Source organism: Lepidochelys olivacea (genome assembly GCF_965140295.1).
Source record: "Lepidochelys olivacea isolate rLepOli2 genome assembly, chromosome: 9".
Taxonomy (NCBI): Eukaryota; Metazoa; Chordata; order Testudines; family Cheloniidae; genus Lepidochelys; species Lepidochelys olivacea.
In genome coordinates this window covers 92758012-92782273 of record NC_140419.1, presented here as the reverse complement: position 1 = coordinate 92782273, position 24262 = coordinate 92758012, and the positions used below count along the sequence as shown (strand labels likewise).

At 39.4% G+C, this 24262-nt stretch overlaps 2 protein-coding genes across 3 annotated transcripts; both read left to right on the top strand.

Annotated features, from left to right (window-relative positions):
- The first annotated feature begins 146 nt into the window (after window positions 1–146).
- On the top strand, window positions 147–18481 carry TMEM185A (transmembrane protein 185A). Of its 2 annotated transcripts, none has more exons than XM_084639256.1 (7): window positions 147–355; window positions 6286–6462; window positions 9150–9357; window positions 12483–12566; window positions 14466–14642; window positions 15049–15172; window positions 17328–18481. In XM_084639256.1, exons 1-7 carry the CDS (start codon window positions 318–320, stop codon window positions 17570–17572), a joined length of 1053 nt encoding a protein of 350 aa, XP_084495382.1. In that variant the 5' UTR covers window positions 147–317; the 3' UTR covers window positions 17573–18481. The 2 variants fall into 2 exon arrangements, with proteins under 2 accessions (XP_084495382.1, XP_084495383.1); XM_084639257.1 differs by lacking the exon at window positions 17328–18481 and adding an exon at window positions 15511–15607.
- A 221-nt stretch (window positions 18482–18702) lies between these two features.
- On the top strand, window positions 18703–22635 carry LOC311526344 (heat shock transcription factor, Y-linked-like). The gene is made up of 3 exons (XM_084639255.1): window positions 18703–19474; window positions 19812–20804; window positions 21799–22635. The coding sequence occupies exons 2-3, from the start codon at window positions 20253–20255 to the stop codon at window positions 22573–22575; spliced, it is 1329 nt and encodes a 442-aa protein (XP_084495381.1). The 5' UTR covers window positions 18703–19474; window positions 19812–20252; the 3' UTR covers window positions 22576–22635.
- The last annotated feature ends 1627 nt before the right edge of the window (window positions 22636–24262 follow it).

The following is a 24262-nucleotide window of genomic DNA, read 5'->3' as shown; positions in this document are numbered from 1 at the left end:
CCTTTCCCTCAAAGCGCATGCGCCTAGCTGTTGAGCATGCGCGCTACCCTGTGGTTATCAGGAGAGGGGGGGCTTGTCTTCCTTTCGTCGGGGAAGATAGGCGAAATGGGACCGCGGTTTCCCGGCCTTGCTGCGCATGCGCCGAAGAAATGCGCATGCGCGCTGCGCGTAGCGCTCCGGCTCGGATGAGGGCTGTGAGGGGAGGGAGAAGTCGGTAAACGGGCTCCTTCGGCGGCGGCAGTAGCAGCGCCGGGGCCGGGCACTGCGGGGCTTGCGCCATGCGTCCCGTGTAGTGAGAGGCGGAAGGTCGGGGCGCCATGAACCTGCGCGGGTTATTCCAGGATTTCAATCCGAGGTGAGTCCGGGCCCTGCGCCGCCGCCGGCCTAGCCGGACCGGGCCGGGGGCTTCCTTTTGGAGTCTGTTGGAAGGGCCCATGTGGAGCTGTCAGGCCACCGTACCCCGGCCAGGGCTCAGGGGGCCTGGCTTAAATCCGGGCTCTCCCGTCTCTGTTTATCCCCCCACCCTCCCGGACCCCTGTCCAGGGAGCTGCTCCCATCTCGCCGGAGCTTTCCCTTCACGCCTGGTGCCCGGCCACGGAGGGTGGCAACACAACACCTGCGACCCTTGGCAAGCCTAGGACCTTTCCCAGACCCGGCCAAGCGCTCTGTGCGGCTCCAGAGCTTTGTCTCGTCAACAGAAGTTGGTCCGAGGAAAGACAGGACCTCACCCACCTTGTCTCTCTAACGTCCTGGGACCCAGACGGCTACCACAACAGGGCACGTAACACGGCTCCGTCTGCTACGGGCAGAGCCGTGTGCGGTCGCAGGTGCTGCCGGGGCCAGGGTTTCTGAGCGTGGCCACGGCTGGCGCGGTTTCGTGGTGTAGCCTGGCTGAGGACGCAGGCGATCGCTCTGACCGCTTGAAGGCATGTCAGCGGGAGTGCCAGGGGTAGGGGAGAGCGGGGTGTGCCCGAGAAAACGCAGCCCCTGCCCCAGTTATTCAGCACCTGGATGTGTGCAGTACAAACCTAGTGAGTTGTGTTCATTGGAGATACTACTGCCCAGAAAGCTTGAAGGAAGAAATAGAGGGTGCTTGATGTGTTCTAGTTAGCAAGGCTATACCAAGGGGCAGCATGGAACAAGTACAGTCAGGAGTGTGCAAAGAGGGAAGACCTGGTGGAAAAGAGGGCTTGTGTAAGGGCCCAGTTCTAACCTTCTTCCCACCCGTTGTTTCATTTAGGTACAATATTCTTTACTATGTGTGTGCTAATCTGTTGTGTAGTGTTGCTGTTCACCATTAAAAAGCTTCCTTTAAGCTTTTTAGGATAGAGTTGGGCAGTGTACAGCATCTTGCATGAATGGGACATTGATTGCTTTAAAAATAACTAACTATGCTTTTCACGGGTGAATGAAATGGTCCTTTGGTATAAACTTGTAAAGCTCTTCAGGTTCTTTTGGAAAGAAAAGTGCTGTATAAAAACAAGTTATTTATTGTTAATCCAAAACCATGCTTGAGAGCTGCCCTAGCATTCTGGCATAGTTTCGTAGCATAGGTCCGTGTGGATTTATGTAAAAAACACATTTTGCAGAACTGAGTTCTGCTGCTGGCATAAATGTTTCATGAGCACTGTTTTCTAGCACTTTCAAGATTCAAACCAGTCCTACTCAGTTTACTTTTTTTATGCATAATGTCATTCTCTGAAATAACTTTGCTTATTTTCTAGTTACAATCCTAGTATCTTAATAACCAAAGTTAAAGATACTTAAAATTCAGTGTGAATTTTACTTTGTTTCAGTTTAGCCTTTTCTATACAAAATATTGACAAAAGATGAGCTTAATTAAGTTCATTAGTCTGTTCGACACTAAAAATCATGGATTGAACAGGGATTCTGGATTTATGGCTTAGTACAACAATCTGTAACTCCCTAGTTTTACAGGGAGGCTATGACTGCAGAGGTGTTAACGGGCCACTGTACCTGTTGATGATAGCCCACTTTAATTGATTTGTCTGGTCACAGTTGGTAAGGCAACCCCCATCTTTTCATGTTCTGTGTGTATGTGCAATCTTCCTACTGTATTTTACACTCCATCCATCTGATGAAGTGGGTTTTAGCCCACAAAAGTTTATGCCCAAATACATTTGTTAGTCTCTCGTTGTTTTTGCTGATAAAGACTAACACAGCTGCCACTCTGAAACCTGTACCTTGAATGGTTTCTTACATTATGTGCTAACTACTTACGCTAAATAATCTGTTCCACCTTGCATTTTGCTGTGATGCTGCGAGTTCCTTTCCCAGACCTGAAGAACAGCTATGTGTGGCTCACCATCAAGTTGGTCCAATAAAATATATTACTTCACCCACCTTGTCTGTCAATGCACAGGCAGTTTCACTGTTTTTTTCCCCTCTTGTATCGGTCGGTCACTTCCTCCTTTTGTTTCCGTGGGTCTTTCTCACAGCAATAGGGGATTTAAATTGTAAGGACAGAAGAAGAGATCAGTAAATCATCTGGTCTGTCTTCTATATACACTGGCCGTAGAATTTCACTCAGTTACCTTTGTGTTGAGCCCAATCATTTGTGTGTGACTAAAGCATGTCTTCCATTTAAAACATCCAGTCCTGATTTGAAGGAAGAGTGACACTTTAAAAAATAGGAATATGTATTTGTAAAACCACAATCTTGTAGACCTAGTACCTGAAACTGCTTTAAAACTCAGTCTTAAAAAATTGTGACTAAATTTCAGATTTAGTGTTCTTTTAAATTCCAGCCTCTGTCTGATGTGATGCTTTAAGATAGAAAATGAATGTAGTGCCCCCCGCATCTTTAAGATTTTATCACATTTTAAGGGCAGTGTGCCTTGTGTATGCTAGATTGAAAATGTGTTAGCATTACACCTTTAAATCCTAATCTAGATGAGGCCAAAATGGGAGTCCATTGGAAGAAAAGGGTGTAGTTGCTGTATTCCTGACTCTGGACCTCTGGCTCTGTAGAGTGTGGCAAGGCTGTAGCAGGGAAATCTGTGCAGCTCCATTCATTGCTCTCTGAGGCCAAGAGAATACAAACACGTGTAATGGTTAAAGGAGCTGGGAGAGTGAGTAGAATATGTCACATCTGATCTGTATGTCACGATTAACCATTATAAGATGTCTTAAGAAAATGTAGAAAGTGCTCACACAGTTGTAAGGTGTGGGGGACGGTCAGGGGGATGAAAGAATCCCAGAGCACAGAGTTCATGAAGCATTTCCACTAATGGGCCTTAACTAATCGCCATAATAATTGTAAGTAACTGCATTTGGTTGTACAAACTGTACAGAATAATGAATGTTTCAGGAAATGTATTGGTGCAGGGATGCTAAAAGCTGAATCATGTCTGCCATTTCAAAAAGAATGAAGAGAAGAAGAGAAATTTTATTAACTTTCAGAGCTGAGACACCTGTGCTGAATAGAGGCTTGTATTTAAACTGGAGATGCTGATCTTGTGAATGTTCTGTTAGGATTTTATGGAATAAAGGAGAGTGCTTACTGCTTGTATTATGGGACTAGGGATTGTATTCTTGATTCAGATTCTGATTTACTGGGTGGCCTTGGGCAAATCACTTAACCTCTCGGTTTCTCACTTTACCAATCTATAAACTATGTATAATTATCTCCCACAGAGAGGTGGTGTTGAAGCTTAATTACACGTGTGTAGAGCACTCTGAGATCCTCAGATGAAGGTGCTCAAGAGTGCAAATTATTTTTGTTCTGTAGTAGCAAATGTTTTTTGCATATGTAATTTTATCTAACTTCTGGTGGTATGGTCCTATTGGGATCCACGAAGTGGATCTGCCCACCCACTGCTAAAGGCTCCTTCCCCCAGCCTAAGGACCTGGATCCCACAGGACCTGGAAGCCAAGTGATTTCAGGGGACAACTAATAAAATAATAGGAACAGGAGTGTGGTCAAAGGGTCAAACAAAGGGAATCTGACAGGGACACCGAGCAGAGAACCCTGGACAGAGCCCACTGCTCCTTGAAGGCATCAAGGGAGTCAGTGGACGCTGCCCAGAGGAACTCTGCCCGGATGCGTGAATGGACGGGGGATCGGAAATAGGCCCCACAGTCACAGGAGTCTCCGTCGGCCAACCTCCTCTCCCTGGTTTTACAGATGGTCATCTTAGCCAGGGCCAGGAGGAGGCTGACCAGGAGGTCCCGTGGCTTTGTGGGGCCACGGATAGGGAGTGCATAGATAAGGAGGTGAGGGGAGAAGTGTAACCAGAAGCATAATAAAATATCTGTGGGGAGCCTGAATAGGGGCTGCAACCTGGCGCAATCCAAGTAAACGTGTGCCAGGGTCTCCCTCGCCGCAGAAGGGGCAGGTGTCCGGGACAGGGGTAAACCACGCCAAATACACCCCCGTGCTCACAGCCCTGTGAAGGAGCCACCACCTGATATCCCCGGCGGGCCTCGGGACTAAGGTGGAATATAGGCTGGCCCACTGGGGTTCCTCACTCTCTAAAGGTGGCAGGAGGTCCTGCCACTTTGTGTCGGGGCGGGACGTGAGGGTGAGGAAGTGAAGGGTGTGGAGCACGAGCGTGTATAGATGTTTCCTTGGTGCAGTCTGGAAATGAACCGGCTGCAAGTTGTGCAGCCGGCTCACAGTGAAGGGGCGGGGGTGGTTGCATCCATGGGACGGGGGCCCTATGAAAAGGTCCGGAGGGCCTAGGGTGGAAGATGGGCAGAGCATGCCCTCTCACAGGACCCAGTCAAGATAGGCCCGAGCAGCGGGTGGTAAAGCGGCCCTCACCTCCTGAACTACGCGCCGGGGAGTACGAGGTCTGGAGAACCCCATGCACCAAGCAAGTGTCAGGGGATCCAGCCAGTCTCCCCGGTTGTAGTCCAGGTGATCTCCGACTCTGGTGACTTCTGCCAGGACCAACCTCTGGCGCACCGAGCAGGACTCCGCCATCTGTACACGGAGCTGGGGGTTGTGTAGCAGGGGCTCCTCGAGGAGATCTGCCCCCTCGGTGGCCGTCACGGACCTGGTCGCTGTGAACAGTTTCCAGGTCCTAAGGAGGTCCTGGTAGAAGACTGGCAGCCCAGGGTGGTCTCGCGGAAGACCTCTCGGATGGAGATAAAGGAGCTGCCAGTCGTATCGGAGCCCTCGGAAGCGGTGCAGGAAGGCGTGCGCCAGCACTCTCCATGCCACACTACCTGTGCCGTAAAGGAGCCTCTGGAGGGCCTGAAGGTGGAAGACCTGGACCTGAGTGCATAGGCACTTCAGGCCCTGGCCTCCCTCCTCCAAGGGCAGGTGGAGGACCCCTGCAGAGACCCAGTGCACTCCTGGCCAAAAGAACTCCAGAATCGCTGTCTGGAGGTTGGCCAGGAAACTCGGGGCCGGGACCAGGATGTTGAGCCGGTACCAGAGCATGGACCTACCAGAGCATGGACCACTCTGGTGGTATGGTGACAGGTCACTGTATTTATTGTTGAATGAGTGCATTGTGAGTGGATGAGAACAGTTTTAGATTATTAACTAGTTTATAAAATGTAGTGGTTTAAGTACTTAAAAACAACTTTTAGGTGAAATTTCCTTTATTATACATACATTTTAATCTTTAAAACCATTGAGACAGTAACTTTTGCATATCAAATTATCTTCTAGAAAAAGCAAAATTTAAATTTTCAGTAATAAATTTGATAAATTTTACAAAACCAAGTCTAAAAATCCTTTGTCTTTTGTAAAATAAGGAATACCTAATTAGGAAACTAAACTCATTTTTATTGTAGTTAGTTTTTGACACTCTAGATGATTTATTAAAATTAAAAATAACCATAATGAATACATGGATTACATTTATTACTTGATTTGTTTTGCAAAATGTACTTACCGGGAACATACTGCTTGTAAAATTTAACCAAGTTGTGTACTTAATGAGATTAAACAGGAGCAGTATTGTGGGAGGGGAAGTATTTTAAAAAGTCCATTCATATTCTGTACGCTTGTCTTGTAAGAATGCTTTTGATGTGTTCACTTGAAGTAATTATTTTATAGATGAGAGAGGTGTATATAAGAATATTTCATCATAAATATAATACTTAAAGCACCTCTTCAGAATTGATTAAATCTGCCCAAAGAAATTCAACAGCCATACATTTTCTGTTGTATTAAGTAATGGCCTGATTCAAAATTTCTGTGTACAGTGCAGACAGACAAGGCACTGACTGAACTGAGTTTCCTTTGTTTTCTGAAAGTATGTAAAACAATTTGCTGAGCTTCTAAGTTGTATTTTTCTTTTTTCATAGCAAATTTCTTATCTATGCATGTCTGCTGCTGTTCTCTGTTCTGCTCTCTCTCCGTCTGGATGACAAAATTCAGTGGAGTTATTGGGCTGTCTTTGCTCCAATATGGCTGTGGAAGCTAATGGTAATTGTTGGTGCCTCAGTGGGAACAGGAGTATGGGCACGAAACCCACAATATCGGTAAGATTAGGACACTTGTTTTCAATGAGGGAAGAAATGTTTAACTTTTTCATAGTGAATCAAAATCTATAAGTATGCTTTTGATAACTATATAAGAAGTTATATGGAAATCAATAAAACCTGTCTGATGCTGTTTAAAATTAGTCACTGTAACACGTAACATGGAAACATAGCTTTATGTATGTATGGACTCTTTATCCTTATATTGTACTGACAGTTCATTTAGGAGACATGAGTTAAAAATTCACAGGCTTGTCTGCACAGTTTTTGTACCAATTTTGATATACTAGTTTTGAAGCTGATGTAATGTGGACAGAGTCATGCAGGTATAAAGGTGCTTATATTGGTGTAGTTTGTTTTTGTATCAGCTATATTGATGTAAGCATCTTTATACTTGGGAGGGGCAGGTTGCACCATACTAACTAGGTCATTTTATAAACCAGCATGCTTAATTGTTATAAAAACTGTTTAGATCAGCCCTAAATGTGTTTGAACTCCTTGTGTTTAATATCCTTGGTGTTATATGTGTGAAGAGAATAGTTTGCTCAATGTTTTTTCAAACCTCAACTGTCAGAGTAAAATTATCCAGATTTACTATTTATTAAAAGAAAAATTGGTAGAAACTCAAATATATACAGAGTGGTCCTGATCTTACCAGTGGATATGCTGGAGCCCATTGGCTTTAGTGTGGCTCTGTGCAGATCCTGCTCATCCACAAACTCAGTTTTAGGATTGAGGTGTAAGGCACGACATAAGATTCCTAGGATAATTCAGCCAGTATGCAAATGGAAAAAAAATCATAGCTTTAATAAAATCTCCTCCCTGTTCCTGATGATACTTTCGATTTTTAAAACCTATTGAATTTTAAAGTGGATGCTTATTTTTTAAAAACAGATGTTTGCACTTTACTTGTGTTGGACAATAAAGATAAACTAGTTAGTTTTACCTTCTGGTTCCCCTGAACTATTAGGATAATGTAAATAATTAATAATACTTACATAAGCCTTGAAAGACTGTAGAAGAGTATCTAAGTATAAGCAAAAATTATTTTCATTAGGAATGTTAAACATTTTCTAATGCTATGAAAAGCAGCATTTTAAATTGTGGCCCAGGTGATACTTGCAAACCATTTTAGTTGTTTCTCATGAAGACAAACACTCAACAAATAGTTTAATGTCATATATGTATGTGTACCATATAATCATGTTCCCAGTAACAGAACCAAATTTACAAGAAGAAACCTCCATTTCATTACCTTGAGGCCAGAGTTGCAGCTATCTTTCCGCTTGTCTCGTGTTTTCCAAATTGATTGTCAAGATACAATTAAGAATAAGAGTCCATATTTATGCATTTGATATGTTTCTTTGAATATACTATAGAGAAAAATAAAACTAAGAACTTTTAAGGTAGTATAGTATAACTTGTAGATATCACTTTCCATAAAAATGTGTATAATAAATAAAAAGTGATTCATATAACTGTGCACATAAAATCCATATTCTTATAGATTATACTATTCAATTTATATCTGCATGTCTGCTTCAAGAAAAATTTGTTTTGACATATAATTTAATATTTTGTTTTCATGGTGGAAATGTATTAAGTAAGTTCAGGAGTTCATAGGATCCCCTCTCCTCATTGAGACCAAAAATATACGCTATTGGTGTATTACAGTAGAACCTCAGAGTTACAAACTCCTCGGGAATGGAGGTTGTTCGTAACTCTGTAATGTTCATAACTCTGAGCAAAACATTATGGTTCTTTCAAAATTTTACAACTGAACATTGACTTAATACGACTTTGAAACTTTATCATGCAGAAGAAAAATGCTGCTTTTAATTTAATTTGAAACAAGCACAGAAACAGTTTCTTCACCTTGTCAAATCTTTTTTTTAAACTTTCGCTTTATTTTTTTAGTAGTTTAGGTTTAACACAGTACTGTACTATATTTGCTTTTTTGTTTTTTTCTTTTGTTTTGTTTTTGTTTCTGTTTCTACCTAATTGCGTACTCTGGTTCGAAATAAGGTGTGGGCTTGACCAATGAGTTCATAACTCTGGTGTTCATAATTCTGAGGTTCCCATAATTAGAAGTCACTCTTTCCAGCAGCAGGTGCATCTGAGAAGTCGGAAATGTTCTTAGTTAAAAAAATATAAAAGGCCTCTTTCTTTCTTTCCCTGTAAACAGAAAGAGATAGTCAAAAATTTTCAGGTGGAATAATTTTCCATTGGAAAATGCTGATTCCACAGAATCTGAACATTGTCTGGGAATGTGTCTGATCCATCAATAGTTTCAACAGAAACCAGATAGCAGGTTGGCCTGCTGCTGTCCTGCCAATCTGTCCTGCTCCTGTGCTATCCAGGGAGCAAGCTGAAAAATTCCATTTTGGTTTTCTTAAAATTTATATTTTTTTTTGTTGAAAATTTTCCCCTTGTGAAAAATGTTCGTTTTTTTTTTTAATTTTAACTTTTCACCCCAATTCTGTAAATTTGCTTTCTCAAAGAGTGCCTGTTGTTTATGTAATACCAAATGTGTACATGGCACTTAAGAGATAGTGATTATTACAAGGAACTTTGAACTGTTATATTCAAAATGTCTTGGGATATTTGCATGATAGGATGCTTCATAATTTACACTGTTTTTTGAATTAAGGCCAATGGATTTTGATTCCTTCTTTACCCCTCTTTAGAGCAGAAGGAGAAACCTGTGTGGAGTTCAAAGCTATGTTAATTGCAGTAGGCATTCATCTGCTACTGCTGATGTTCGAAGTTCTGGTATGTGACAGGATCGAAAGAGGAACCCATTTCTGGCTTCTGGTCTTCATGCCGTTGTTCTTTGTATCTCCAGTGTCAGTTGCAGCTTGTGTGTGGGGCTTCCGACATGACAGATCTCTGGAGGTGAGACTTTGCTTTTATAGTACTAAGAACTAGGATTGTTGAATCTGAACAGCAGAATTTATTCCATATTGATTGTTCATGTGTTACCAAGAAGTGTATCAATCTGTCATATTCTGTAGCTTACCAAAACTGAGAGACCAGAAAATGAAAAATTATCCTCACTTCACTTTTTCTACTTAAATTGTTCTTTACTAGGAACATATTAAATTACAACATCCATGTTCTAAACTTGTCATTATTATTGAATCTGTTTTAACAATGAACTACAAAAGTGTTTCTGTAGTATGGATTAACTTTTGTACATCTCAGAAGTGAATTTAGTGCTGTTATAAAGTGCTCCTAGACAGTATTGTCTGCTGAAATCACTTATTAATTCATAGGAGCTTAGTGAAGGCTGAAGAGTCTTTTGCTTGACTGGTGCTGTCTGTAGGAGTAAGAGGTTAACTTGTTCACACTTTGCACATAATAAGCTCTTTAGCAATATGAGAGCACAATTCTTACATTTACTAAGTTTATGGAGAACATTGAGATGTGGCATGCAGGCTAGCATGTCCGCAACAAACTCAGCTTTTTAGTTCAATGAAAAAAGAAAAGGAGTACTTGTGGCACCTTAGAGATTAACAAATTTATCTGAGCATAAGCTTTTGTGAGCTACAGCTCACTTCATCGGATGCATGCGTCGAAAGTACAGTTGGGAGATTTTATATACACAGAGAACATGAAACAATGGGTGTTACCATACACACTGTAACGAGAGTGATCGGGTAAGTGAGCTATTACCAGCGAGGGGGAACCTTTTGTACAATGAATTGCCTGTTTGAGGAAATTATTGCAGCACTGTTTTCAGAAGGCGATAACTATTTTTTAATACCATAGGGACTGTGCAAAAAGCTCTTTACCTTTTTAGATGACTTGACTACTTATCTCAACTGAGCAATTTTAATGTTAGGATATACTGGATTTACCATCTTCTGGAAAAATAAGAGAAAGGAAAGTCACTTTCTAGGTAACTGGTGGACTAATTTTTAGATCCCTTGAAAACTGCAAATTTAAAAATATTTGCAAATAGAACTTTATTCTGTAGAATTCTATTTTTAGTGTACCTTAACATAAAATTTGCATAAAAGTAGTCCTCTTCTGTTGGATGCTTGATTACCACTTGATTGGCAGGATGGGTGCACAGCTGATAAATATTGGTGGAGAAAAATTGGAATCCACTCACCCCTAAAAGGTCACAGCTATCTCCCGAATAGAGTAAGTTACAAAACTCCACTGCCCAGTTTACTTTTCCACCACTTTATCTCCTTAATCTCACGCTGTCTTGGTTTGTCTTTCATTGTCCCTCTCGAGGGTTTTACTACTTGTAGCTCAGGCTTTTCGTGTACTGTTAACACCCAGCATGTCCTAGTGCAGAAATGTGCACTATGCTGGTTGACGTAATGTAACTGAGGCAGTTGTTCAGCTGTCATTTAGTTGAATAGCTGCTTCATTTTAAAGTATTTTCAGTCTGCTTGATCCCACTATGAAATGGATCATGCCTTGGCACAGGTGGCCACTACTCGATAAGCCCTTGTGTATGCATGGCGGGCTGGGGAAGTTTTCTAATATATCATTTGCTTCAGTGATTTTCAAAATCCTATTTATCGAAGGCACTCAGGAATGCTTTAAATTTGACTCTGGCATCTCCAAATTTGGCAAGTGGTGCATATTAACCTAATTATAACCTAGACCTACAATTCAAAGTGCTAATGGCAAAATGATCCAATATATTTGATCAACGAACCAAGCTACCCCAGGGATAACAGCGCAATACCGTCTTAGAGGCCTTATTAACGATGGGGTTTTTGACCTTGATGTTGGATCAGGACATCCTGATGGTGCAGCTGCTATCAAGGGTTCGTTTGTTCAACAGTTAACAGTTTTACGTGACCTGAGTTCAGGCTGGAGTAATCCAGGTCGGTTACTATCTATAGAATGAGCTTTTTCTAGTACGAAAAGACCAAAAAGACAAGGTCTATATCCTAAAACAAGCCTTCCCTTATATTAATCTATACTGTAACTTTTCTTCTTGCCCTGTGTCCGCTTATTTTTCTACTCAGTTGTGGAGTTCCAGTACATAGTTACTTGAAATCCAGTCTGAAAAATTTTATTAAAATGTTACCTTTGCATGGCTAGTGGAGACTGGGTTCTTTGCTTAAAGATACAGAGTGTCACACTTATGTCTTAGAGGTCATAGATTATGCAGAATGCCCACTAAGATAACTGAGCCAGTATGAAGTAGCACATACTGTCTGACCTCTGGAAAATATTTATATCTCAAAATCCCCTTAGATATTGGCATTTAAAATAGAAAATGTATTTAAAATCACTGGCTTCAATTAGCCATTTTCAAAGAGTAAATTTCTCTCTGATCCCTTAACAAACTCTTACCTATTTGGGGTTAGCCCTGGAACTTTGGGAAATGGAATTCTGCCAAGTCAGATGGTATTTCATTATTTGGTCCTTTTTGAGCTAATCAGAAAGGTGTCACATTTTCAATATAATTTAGGGTTAGTTTTAAAGTACAGCTTTTACTTTTCTACTGGGGACACAAAGTAGAGGTTAATGGGACACTTGAAAAGCGTAGTGGCTTTCACTCTTTTCATTTAAAAAAACAAACAAACAAAAAAACTAGTACTTAACCTCTGTTGCTACATAAAGGAAATGTGTCCTCAGTGGAACTAATACATCTTACCAATTTTAACTTCTAAAAATGTAATCTACTTTTTACTATTCATACTGTCTTTTTGCATTTCATGCAGGAGCGTGAAACTAGACTGGTCTCCTCCTAGTTAGATTCACACAGAGGATGCCTTGCACTAGCTAAATGCTGCAGTGCAACTACTAAAGGAAATGTTAGTTTAAAAAACAGTAACTAACTTATCATTGAAATAAGGACTGGATTGGGTGGATGAAGGAACTCGTGACTAATCATTCATAACATCTCGTGTAGATATAAGTGGTGTTCATTGTTAAAGAACTGTATCATGAGTCATAAAGTTGTTCTTTCAAACTTTTTGGGTGTCTTGTGTGTACTTTATAGTGCTATGAAGTGGTTCTAATGTATTTTTGTTTTTTATTTGTAGTTGGAAATTTTGTGTTCTGTCAATATTCTCCAGTTCATATTTATTGCACTCAGACTAGACGAGATCATCAGATGGCCATGGCTTGTACGTAAATTCCATTTACTCCATTTTAAGGTTGTTTCTAAATGTTGAAGTCTTCATGCAAACATTGAATATGGTGGCCTGCTAACGAAAATGCTTTTAAGTGAAGTAAGTTATTTGCTACCAAATTGCACAATAAAGTGAAGCACGTAGTTATAATGTATAATTAGAAGTAACGAGTTGTAGCTATTCATTAACCCCATTGACGCTTTTAATTAAAAAATGATCAGTGTAAGTGCAGTGTGGGTTTTTAACAAGTAAGTAATAATGTCAATATGTCCAAAGTAAAAAATGAGAATTATATTTTTGGTATCCAGTGCCAAAAGGCATCAGAGCACCATATTAGTCAAGTGTCTTAAACTTTTATTGAGCCCCTTAAGGTAAGTGTTTACCTATATTTTTTTCAGAAGGATAAACTAAGATACCATGAAGGTAAGTAGTTTACCACTTATGAAGTGTGCATGGATAGGATATGGAATAGAATTCATGATCTGGGACTTCCTTTCCCTTGCTACTCAATAAATTGCCTCACTAAACTACAAAAAAAGTAGAAATTAAGACTTCTTGGGAAGCATTAACTTATTATAGCAGCACTAAAGTCTTGCTGTTGAAGTATGTTAGTAGATATAGTTTTAGTGCCAAACTTTCAATGGCTAGAGGTGCTGCTTCACGCACAACTCATGCTATTCCATGGATGTTTCTGTATACATTTGGGGGGAGGGGGGAGAGGAGAACAACCCTGAGAAATGGCTTACACAAATGGGTATCTATCTGCCTGAAATTCATGTTCAGCTTGTGTGCATATTTACACAGAGACCTAGGTCTCTATCCACTGAAAACCTGGCTACTATAGTCTGATGTTTCATTTTTATTCTTTTAGGTAGAAAACCTGTCTAAAATGTTATTGTCATGGTATTAACAAGTCCATGATCTCATTTCTGTTGATTTGCCTATTCAGCAATCATTCACTGAATGGCTGTTTTCACTATGGAAACCTGTGCTTGTGTCATTCTGCAGGGGGGAGTGAGACAGTATACCACAAAGTCCAGTTAATCTCTGATCAGTTGGTGAGGAAATTGGATAGGAAAGGAAAACTGCCACAGAGAACACAAGACAAAGCAGGGAGTTAATGGGTGATGAGATAGGGGAATGCTTTTGTATGTAAACAATATCGCCTGGTAAATAATTGGTTGGTTTAGCCAGTATTCCTACAAACTATTTCAAATCCAGTTACAAGGAAGAGTTAATGTAAAAATATACTGAGATTTAAAATTCCAAAAAGTGGTTTTTTTGTAAGTAGATGTAAAAAACAATAAAATTGCAAGGAATGTTAAGATATTACCTCACCCACCGTGTCTCTCTCATATCCTGGGACTGACATGGCTACAACTACATTGCATACAAAAAAGAAAGTTAACAGCCTGGTAGTATGGTAGTTGGTCTACTCCTCTTGCTTTAGATTCAAGAGTGAATTCAAAAGGAGACAAGAACCCTGTTTAGACATTTTTCAGCTAAAGGGACCTACTGTACACATATTCAAAACTCTGTTTAAGCACTCTGACCCCATTTATAATGTCTAGCTAAATTTTACTGAAATTGAATTCGTTTGAAGTGGTTTTAAATTGCTTCAGCTAATTGTGTTAAAGGTCCAGTCTAGACAAAGGTTTAAGAAGCTTATCTAGTAACCCAACAAAGTTGATATGGTACTTAGCATTGGTCATGGTTCATGAAGCTTTCTTCTTGTAGAGATAATCTTAATTACAAAGCATTATAGATTTACAACAAATTACTTTCAGCTATTTAGGTTTAATATGTTTACTTTTTTATTTTCTGAAAAACAAAAACTGATACAGAGTAACTCATCACTGGGAGGAAAAATAGTCAACTGTCTTTCTTTTTCAGGTTGTTTGTGTTCCTCTGTGGATCTTGATGTCCTTTCTGTGTCTGGTAGTACTCTATTACATTGTTTGGTCTGTCCTGTTCTTGCGTTCAATGGACGTTATTGCTGAGCAGAGGAGAACACACATAACAATGGCTATCAGTTGGATGACAATCGTTGTTCCATTACTCACATTTGAAGTAAGCAAAAATGTGATCTTTTGTGTGTGTGATTCTCAATTAAGTTGGATGGTCCATTATTTTATTATCAAATCTGTTTCCTACAGCTGCTTCTTTTGGGGCTTCTTAAAGTATAGATACTATTCCTTATTTAGAATAAAATCTTAACTCTTAACATGGATTGGGCTGGGGGTGCAGGGAGAGAAATTTAAAAATAAAATATAGGAATTTTTGCTACTTCAGTAAAAAGATCATCATTCACACAAGCATTGGAAACTTGTTAAAGTTGAGATCAGTGGGACTTTGCAGAGTGGAGGGATATTCTTGTGCAAAGTAACTTGCAGGATTGGGGTCCTGCATGTAAATGTGTTAAGATCAGGGATGTGTATTATAATCAAACTGACATTTGCTTAACTTTTTTCATTAGATTCTACTAGTGCACAGACTGGATGGACATAATGCATTCTCATATATACCCATTTTTGTCCCTCTTTGGCTTTCTTTGATAACTTTAATGGCAACAACATTTGGACAGAAAGGGGGAAATCATTGTAAGTATCTAGAAATATGCAGTATTAGATGGAAAAAGCTCATGTTGAATTCAAATATTTAATCCAGGCTTTAGCCTATTTATCAATCCTTTTCAGAAATAACACATCCTATATGTATATTCCCCTCAACCCCCCCCCCCCCCGCCAAAAGAGGGAGAGATTGGGCAAAAGGGTAGGAAGAAGAAGTATTTGAGACAATTTCAATGCAAAATTTTTAATTTTCAATGCAAAATTTTCAATTTTGGGTACTGAGGAATGTTGTGGGGGTCTCTTTCAGTAGAGTAGAAAGTATGGCTTACGTTTCCATCAAAGCAGTCTGTTTTGTTTGGTTTTTCTAGTGGACACCGATCAAATTAAACAGGGATGAACACAGTGTGCTTAGTCAGAAGGAGCTTTGCAGCTTAAAACAGTTTTTCCTTGTGAGCCACATGTTGTGTATGTACCTCTTATTTTGAGTATCTTCTGTTATTGTTAATCATCTAAGAGCTTGATTTTGACCCCTTGGAACCACAATTTCAAATACCAACAGGGTCAACTCCGCCCTTAATCCTTCCACAGTAAATTGAGTTCCATGCTCTTTAGGGTTTAGAGGGTGGTGGTGTGTTTTTTTTTTTTTTTTTTTGTTTGCCTGATACGCACATTGAGGATCCCATAGCATTTATTGTAAGAGGATGGGCTTGTCCTGGTGTCCTTAGCCAATGTTTTGTTTTTCTGTTAACCACACACTGCTATGCTGTGTATCAGTTGGTTGTGACTTCTAGTACAAGGGTACATTTACTTAATGGTGCAGTGAATGTATAGGCGATAAAAACCCTTTGGGATCTTTTCAGTTGAAAGAGTTAGTATTAATATTTATTATTGTAAACTGGCTTCTCTTGTTTTTGGTCTCTTTAATCGCAATGTACACTAAGGCTTTTTTTTAACCAATTCTTAGATCATAGGTATTTTTTTCATATTCAGCTGCTGTTTGATTAATTCTTGTATTGATTCTTAGAAACTGTCAGTGCTTAAATAATATTTTTGCACCACCAGTAATAATTAAACCTATTTAGCCCTATAATAAGGAATATCTTAGCTTCATATTCTCTACTAATATGCATTAAGAGGACCTTGTGAGGACTTGATCATGAAAATATTGACTAATTTCTTTTCAGCTAGTACATTCTCAATGTCTATAGCTGCTTGTTTTATCCAAGCATCTCCAGCATAGGTTGCTCTCCCAGACCTAGTTAATGTAATTAGACTTCTGTCTGAGGTATCGTTACTTTGAATAGCATCAGACTTCTAACTTTGTATTTCTGCTAGCTATATCACTTTTAACCAATCTCATTTCATTTCTTTTTTGACCCTTAATCCTAAATTTGCCATCCCAAAATTGAGAGGGAGAGTGTGGAGCATTGAAGGGTCCAAGTCAGTCTTCACTTGTAGCTGTGACCACAGTGCAGTTGCAGTGTAGCCGAGGACAGAATTGGCTCAGTCTACAAGAAGGCTATATGCTGTAGATCTAGCATTGGGTTGTATATCTTATTTTATGAATATGAGTTAGGAGATATAACCCCATTCATCCCAAATGGACCCCAAAGTGCTTAACAAACAAATGTACTTAATTCCACAACTGAAATGCAGTTACCGAGGTGAAATATGGCAACTGGTCACCAAGCTTAACCTCTCTTGAGAAGAAGGTCATGGGATCTTTAATGGCAAGTCATCAGGACGTTGGCTTTGTTTCATGTGAAAGATGTGGCTTTAGCAGGCACAGTACCCTTGTACACCATGCTGTGGTATTAATTAATGGAAGAGTACCATCTACTGAGTCACCTGCACTATTTGTTAGTGTTTTGGTGCTCCACTTATGTTCTTCCTATCCACATGCTGATCTGACGCTGCTTAGCTTGTGAAATCTGATGGCATCTCGATATATGCTGGCATAGCTGCAAGCTAACATAACCTGATTTGTATTGCTATTAGAGTATACTATGTATATTACACATTGTAAGTAACTTTCTATAAACATAACTTATCAATATCTATTTATATAAAAGATTTTGGTCTGAATAATTAAATCAAATGAAATGAGAGAGTACTTATTTTTAAAGTTCAATTTTCCTCTGGAGTAAAACTGAAACTATTATTAATAAATATTTATGTTTTCCAGGGTGGTTTGGAATTCGCAAAGACTTCTGTCAATTCCTACTTGAACTTTTCCCATTCTTGAGAGAATATGGAAATATTTCCTATGATCTCCATCATGAAGATAATGAAGAACTGGAAGAAACACCTGTTCCAGAACCTCCAAAAATTGCACCAATGTTCCGAAAAAAGACTGGAGTGGTCATTACACAGAGTCCTGGAAAGTATGTCATTCCACCTCCCAAGTTAAGCATTGACATGCCAGATTAAGATGAATTTAGATGGTGGACAACTGACAACAAAACTGGAACTTGGAATCAACAGCCAAATGTATTTCATCTCATGCCTTGTTCTAATTTCTTTAAGGACAGGTATTTGTCAATTAGTGGCTTGTAATGTTGATGTTGGAAATTTAGAATATGATTTCTTTCAGAGCTTTCCATATTTACTTAAAATCTCATGGTAACAAATCAAAGTGGGAACACTAGTTATAGTAAGGTTCACAAGTGGAAACAATCTGTTAAAAAAATGTACCTATAAAGTCATTACCAGAGAAATTACTCCAATACACAGATGGGGACATCAATTGTAGTGAACTGGGCATTGAAAACTTCTAATATTCTGTACCATGACCTCCAGTAACTGAAATTCATATTTTACTACACCTCATGTAAGCATTCTAAGTATTGCGTTCCTAGTGTTATGATGTTCTTTTGTCCATGGAGGTAGGTGGTTGTCTAATATGTGAACCTTCCTAGTGGATTGGTTATGTGCCTGGCTGTATAGTATTTATACAAACATTTTAGCAATGTAATATATTGTGTTCAAATTCTAGTTCTGTACAGTATAAATATTATGTAAAGGTATTTTTTTTAAAAAGCCTGTATGAAATGCATAGACTATTACAGAGGATGTCTTTCATGTCTTAACTTGGCCTCTTTTGCTGTATGTATTTAGGCATATAGTAGTATGTATTGGCATGTCTTTACCTATCATTTCCTATTCAGACATGAACACTATCGGTAACTACAGAGGCACAGGAGCATTGCACTCCTCAGGCAAGACTTGAAGGCTTTTGTTTTATATAGAATGTATAACACCTTACATGATTTGACTTAATGTAAATTATTGTGTAAATAATCACAACCTTTGCACTGACTTGGGGGTAAATGTTAACTTTGTGTTGCTTTTTCCAGTTTTATAGTCAAATTTTACTGTTAAGCAACACATTTATTCATCATTCGCCTCTTACTTCAGCTGTTCAATAAACTATTTTCTCCTACATTATGTGCAAAATCTATACCTTGTTTTCAGTGCTCAGAGACTCTGTGGATTATCAATTTTGCAGCTATTGGTTAGCTGTCATAAATATCAAGATTGTACTGTTGCATAAATTACCCAATTTCATCTGTAAAACACCGGTCAGTCTAAATTATTAAACCCTTCAAAATGAGTTGTGCCATCTTAAAATAGTAAATTCTCTATAAAGGCTTCTCTTTGTTTTGACACTGTCATGAGTTTTTTGGATGATGGGCTTTTTTTAACCTTTACTGAGGATACTTGTGGGACAGTGAGATTAATCTGAAATTCATGTTACTGTAGCTTGTTCTCCCTGGCCAGGAGATGCTTCTGTTTGCTCTTACAGGTCAGTGGTAAGTATACACTCAGATATCCATCAGTATTGTATTTCTGAAAAAAATTACTGGTGCAGGAATTATAGCAATGTGGAAATTCCATCTCTCCACCATAGTTACTAGCCACGATTGTGCCAGAAGTAGGAAATATTTGGTCTGTTGACTAATGCTAGTACTAGTGAGGCAAATGCTCCCAACGCTTCTCCATGGGATGTAGAGTGGTCTGTTCCTTTATTCTTCCCTTTTATTTATTTCCTGTAAGGGGCATTTAATGGTGGAATATAATTCATTATAGTCTACTTTCTTCCTCTACTGCAGCAGAAATGGGGTTTAGAGGCAGCCTTCTAACCCATGAATACCCCACCATCATTGTCCTCTAGACTTAAGAGACAATGCTCTGCTCTCACACTTCCTACTTGACTCAGCGAGGAAAGGGCCTTCCATTTGTCCAATGGGTTACCCTGCTGGAACAGAGCAGCAGTTGAAGAGGCATACGTTGAATTCCCACACTGTCACCAGAAAGGAGAACCAGTGGCAAGTAAGCGTCTAGCAGACAACCTCCATTCTTCCCTTTTTTTCTCTCTGCTATCTCTGTGACAAGTGCTTGCAGGATTGTTCTTTTGATATACAATTATTGTTATCACTTGAAAGGTGGATAATGATGACCAATCTCTGCCAATTTCAGATTCTGTCCCCCTCCCTTTTATCCATACCTCCTTCCAGAGTCTTTGGAGCAGAAAAAGGCTTCTGCCAGAGACCACTGTAGTTAGTCTCCTTTGCTGCAGCTAAATGGAACTGTAAATCCTCATTTTGAAATTTTTATATACAATTTATGTAATTTAAATACTTGTATTCATGTTTGTTTTTTCTTGCAGGCAGGGTCTGACAGCAAGAACACACACACTGTGGCAATTCTTGCATTCGTGAAAGAAGCCCAAGGGAAAGACTCGTCGAACAAATTTCTCCTTTTATTCTCAACCATAGCAATAGTACAAACTTCCCTCATCCCTGTTGTGGAAATGACTGCCTCTGGGGGGGATGGGACAGTGGCCCTGTCCAATCAGTACATGCTTTATTTACATAAAGAGACCTTTTGTAGATTAGATCTAATCTCTTGTAAATGAAATATAAATGCTATAACTTGTCTGGCCATTACTACCTCAGTTTGCTAGGAAACCAATTGTTTTATTATGTCACAGCCGCACACCACGGGTATCATTATGATGTTCTAGAACTCCTTTATTGAAGTTCACTGTAAGCTAGCATCATTTTAATATACCTCTGTCTAGGAGCATGAAGCTCAACTAATAGCATAAATGACTACAGCTGAAATAGGTCAAAGTGAGAAAGGAGGATTGGCGATGGACCTTTCTATAGCAGAAACTCCACATGTTACAGCTCAGGTTGATTCTGCTGTCTCAATTTCTTCTGCTGTTCCACTGTGTGATAAAACAGCAACTGGTGACTCTGCCTTGAGATCTATAATAGAAGAAAATGCATTTCAAGCTTTGAATGATGGACCCTGGGTAAAAAGACCACGTCTTCTCTGTGATGATAGTTCCACTGAAGACAATGATTTTTTATCCCTCACCTTTCCAAAGAAACTATGGAAAATTGTTGAAAGTGATCAATTTAAGTCACTTTGGTGGGATGATGATGGAAATTGTGTAGTGATTGACGAAGAGCTCTTTAAAAAGGAGGTGCTGGAAAGGAGAGGACCTCTGCGAATTTTTGAAACTGATTGCATGAAAAGTTTCATTCGTCAGCTTAATCTCTATGGCTTTAGCAAAATGCGACAAGATTTTCAAAGGTCTGCCTCGTTAGCTGAATTTCTAGCAGAAGAAAAAGCAGCATCTGCCTTTAGCAAGGTAAAATATTTCTCAAAGCTAAAGATGCTATTTTAAAATGTTAAATTAGTTTTTTGCACGTGCAAATAAGTTTTGTTTTATGCTTGTTATGAAGAGAATCTATGAATGAGGGTTGCGAAGGATATTCTGACAGCCATAATTTCTTAAGGTATTTTCATGAACAGTAAGAGTAAAAAAAAAAAAAAAAAATGTGATTACTCATTTTTGCCCTGAAGTGACCATTTCAGTGTGGCTTTTTCCTACTCTCCTGAGCCAGTGATTAGTCTCTAAGGTGCCACAAGTACTCCTTTTCTTTTTAGAGAGAGAGATTCCCCCTTCCTGCCTGGTTACTGGCTTCCTCCTGATGCTAGATCTGAACTGCTTTCTTTCCCTCCTGACAGTTGCTGAATGCTAGAAATGTGGATATGGCCCATGTGCTACTGACTGAACCTTTATGGCCTTCATTTAAATTACTAAAAGTCAATGGGACTTGTACTCCTAAATCACTTCAGTGCTTTTGAAAACCACCTACGATTAGGTAATAGCCATCCTTATTATTTAAACTCTGTTTTGATACTAGACCCGTTAAAGGGACAATCTATTAAAAATAGTACTGAAAAATGTCCTTACCTGTATTCTGAATAATACCTTTAAATGTCAAATTTACATTTCACCATTTCTGCCATGTTTGCTTTTTGCCCTTTATTTTGCTTCTACAATGAAGCTAAGCTATTCATGTCCATTTCCTGGTTTAAAGACTAAAAACAATGCTGCAGGAGAATGTTCATAAATTCAAGGATAGATCACTGATTTTAAATGTTATGAGAATGCTTCTGTTTGGTTCATCAAATCATCTTCACAGACTAAAATTGGGACCTAAAGTGCCTGCCAGTGTCCCTTCAATGTTAATGTTTGACTTTTTTATGTAGGCAAAATCTTAGCCAGAATGTGCACTTGACTCTTGCTTTTTTTATCCTCACAGAGGTGATTAAATCTTTTCACTTGCTTTATTTAGTTACAGTTCTACCATAACCCGAATTTTAAGAGAGGCTCTCCCCACCTCCTTGTAAGGTGTAAGAGAAGAGTTGGCATCAAAAATACACCACCAGTTGCTTTCTCATTAGATGAGGAATTTAGTGAAAACTGCCTAAAGAGTGAGCGAAGAAGCTCAGATGTTCAGTCTGCCTTCAGAACTGCTTCCATGGAGGAAAATGACCTTGTTGCAACTGCTCCAAAGGAAAACATGCAAACATGTGCACTAAGAAAGCCTACAGTAAATAAGGGACTTGCCAGAGCAACTGCCCGAATCAGAAGTGGATATGTTTCTTCACCAGCAGCTTCACTGAAGCCATCGGAACATGCGACAGCAGAAGACAGTGAGAAGCTGAATCAGCTGGCTCCATTTCATTTACCCCAAAATAACAGCCATACTCGAGTCAGCACTCATGATATAGATTCCACTACAACTACATCCGCGACTTCTTTGTATCATGTCATACCTCCTGTATCAAATAGTCCTTTTGGACCTGTGATGGGGCTTCCTACCTTCCCAACCATGTATCCAGACTTATCAGCTATGCAGGCTCATTGGGCTAGTTTGCTGCCATTTTGTAACCCGTGGTTCTCAATGCCTATGATTGCAGCAGCCTCTGCCATTTCAATGTCAAGATCATCTCATCACCGAACTCCATCATACCATCACTGCCCTAATTGCAACTGCACTTCAAACAATGCACCTGCTGCCAAAGACGTTGGACCAAAGCCTACTGAATATTCAGGATACCATCGATAAAGCAAAGGACTTTTAACATTTCATATTCTGAGGGGAAAGTCACTGACAAATCTGCAATGAAACTGTCTGAAGAATAAATGTCTTTTTCCAGTTTTCCTGTCCTATTTATATTAAATAAACCCAGACCTTTTTTTTATTTTCAGCAGGGAAGAATTAGTTCAGTAGAAGTAATTGGTCAGCTTTAATCACTTGTAGTAGTTAACAAATTTAGGGATCGAGAATAAGAGCAGTGTAATGTTTGATTTACATTTGGGCTGGTCAAGTTCCTTCTAAAGATAACTTCTGCTCCCTCCTTTCCCCCCCCCCCTCCCCACCACCACTTCTTTGTCTCTGCAGACTGAAGGGCTGTGGTGGAGCCAAGCTAGGGGAGGTAATGCAGGAGGACTGAGCCTCTTTTCTGTTCTAGAGGTGATATGTGCAGCATGCAGCTCTGTGCCTGAGGAATATATTTCTGCCAGGCCATTTACTAAGGCTTGGTTTGCAGAGCAGGGTTTGACCTAAGTGTTTAAACAAAATATCTATCACGTGATACCCTTCCTACTCACATGGTACAGTGATCTTCACCTTTTAGGATAGCAGGTTTGTAACACATGCTGAGGTGGATGACCCACCGTGATTCATGTTAGCATCATAAGAAATAAGATTACAAATTAATGGTAAGCACATATTACTACAGTGAAAGATCTCCTAAGTCAGGTCTAGGATAAGAGATCTATAAAATCGACAGACCAAAACGAAAAGAGATTGGTTTCATTTTCAGCAAGATGCAGGTTAGGGTTTATTAAAAAGGAGAAAGGGAGGAGGGGGCAAGATTTAGGAATTACTTTACCGTCTTGGATCCCTTTCACTCAGATAATTTTGAAAGGATGCTGCAATCCAGGGTTACTTTGATGATAAACTTTGAAGTTAAATATTTCAAGTTCCAAAAAATGTGAATTTCTTTGTTCTTGGTGCGGCTATGAGCTACCAGATGGTGGTAATTAGGGTCCTGCATACATTGTGACACAGGGATAGATCCTGTGCCCAGTGAAGTCAGCAGTAAAGCTTCCATTTAATTCAGTGGTGGAGGATTGGGCCACAACTGATGTGAGAGAGGAAACAAAATACAGGACAGTAGGAATATTTATTAAATGATATATTTTACAAAGTAGAGTGGAATGATTATATCAGCTTAGGGTTAGTAGTTCTCTTCACTACCATGTAGAAAGTAGGATTTAGGTTGGATACGCATTGAATTGCTTAACAATGATCCTTCTGCACAATTAACATGACACATTGAATTAAAATGATTCTTTTCCTAGATCTACTTGAGGGTTTTCTACAGCACCCATCCCCCTGGTGTTCAAGCACATCTTAAACGTTTATTAAAACTTACATCAACTCCAATTCAGCTGGAGCTAAAGTATGAAGTCCTTTCTGAGACACAAATATACTGATTTCTGTAGGAGCACTGCCTACAGTAGATGTGCAGGATTGTATCCCTGGACGTGCAATGAAGAGCAATGCCTACTAGTTGTAAAATTTAATAAATATTCTATGACTGAAGTCTTCAGTGTTTTGAAGAGCAGATACAAACGGGATAAAATGTGCCATTAATAGTGTATCAGTACCCCACTGTGCACCGTTCTGCATATTTAGCTTCATGGAAGTCTGCTGTAGTCAGCTCCCAATATTTACATCTTATATT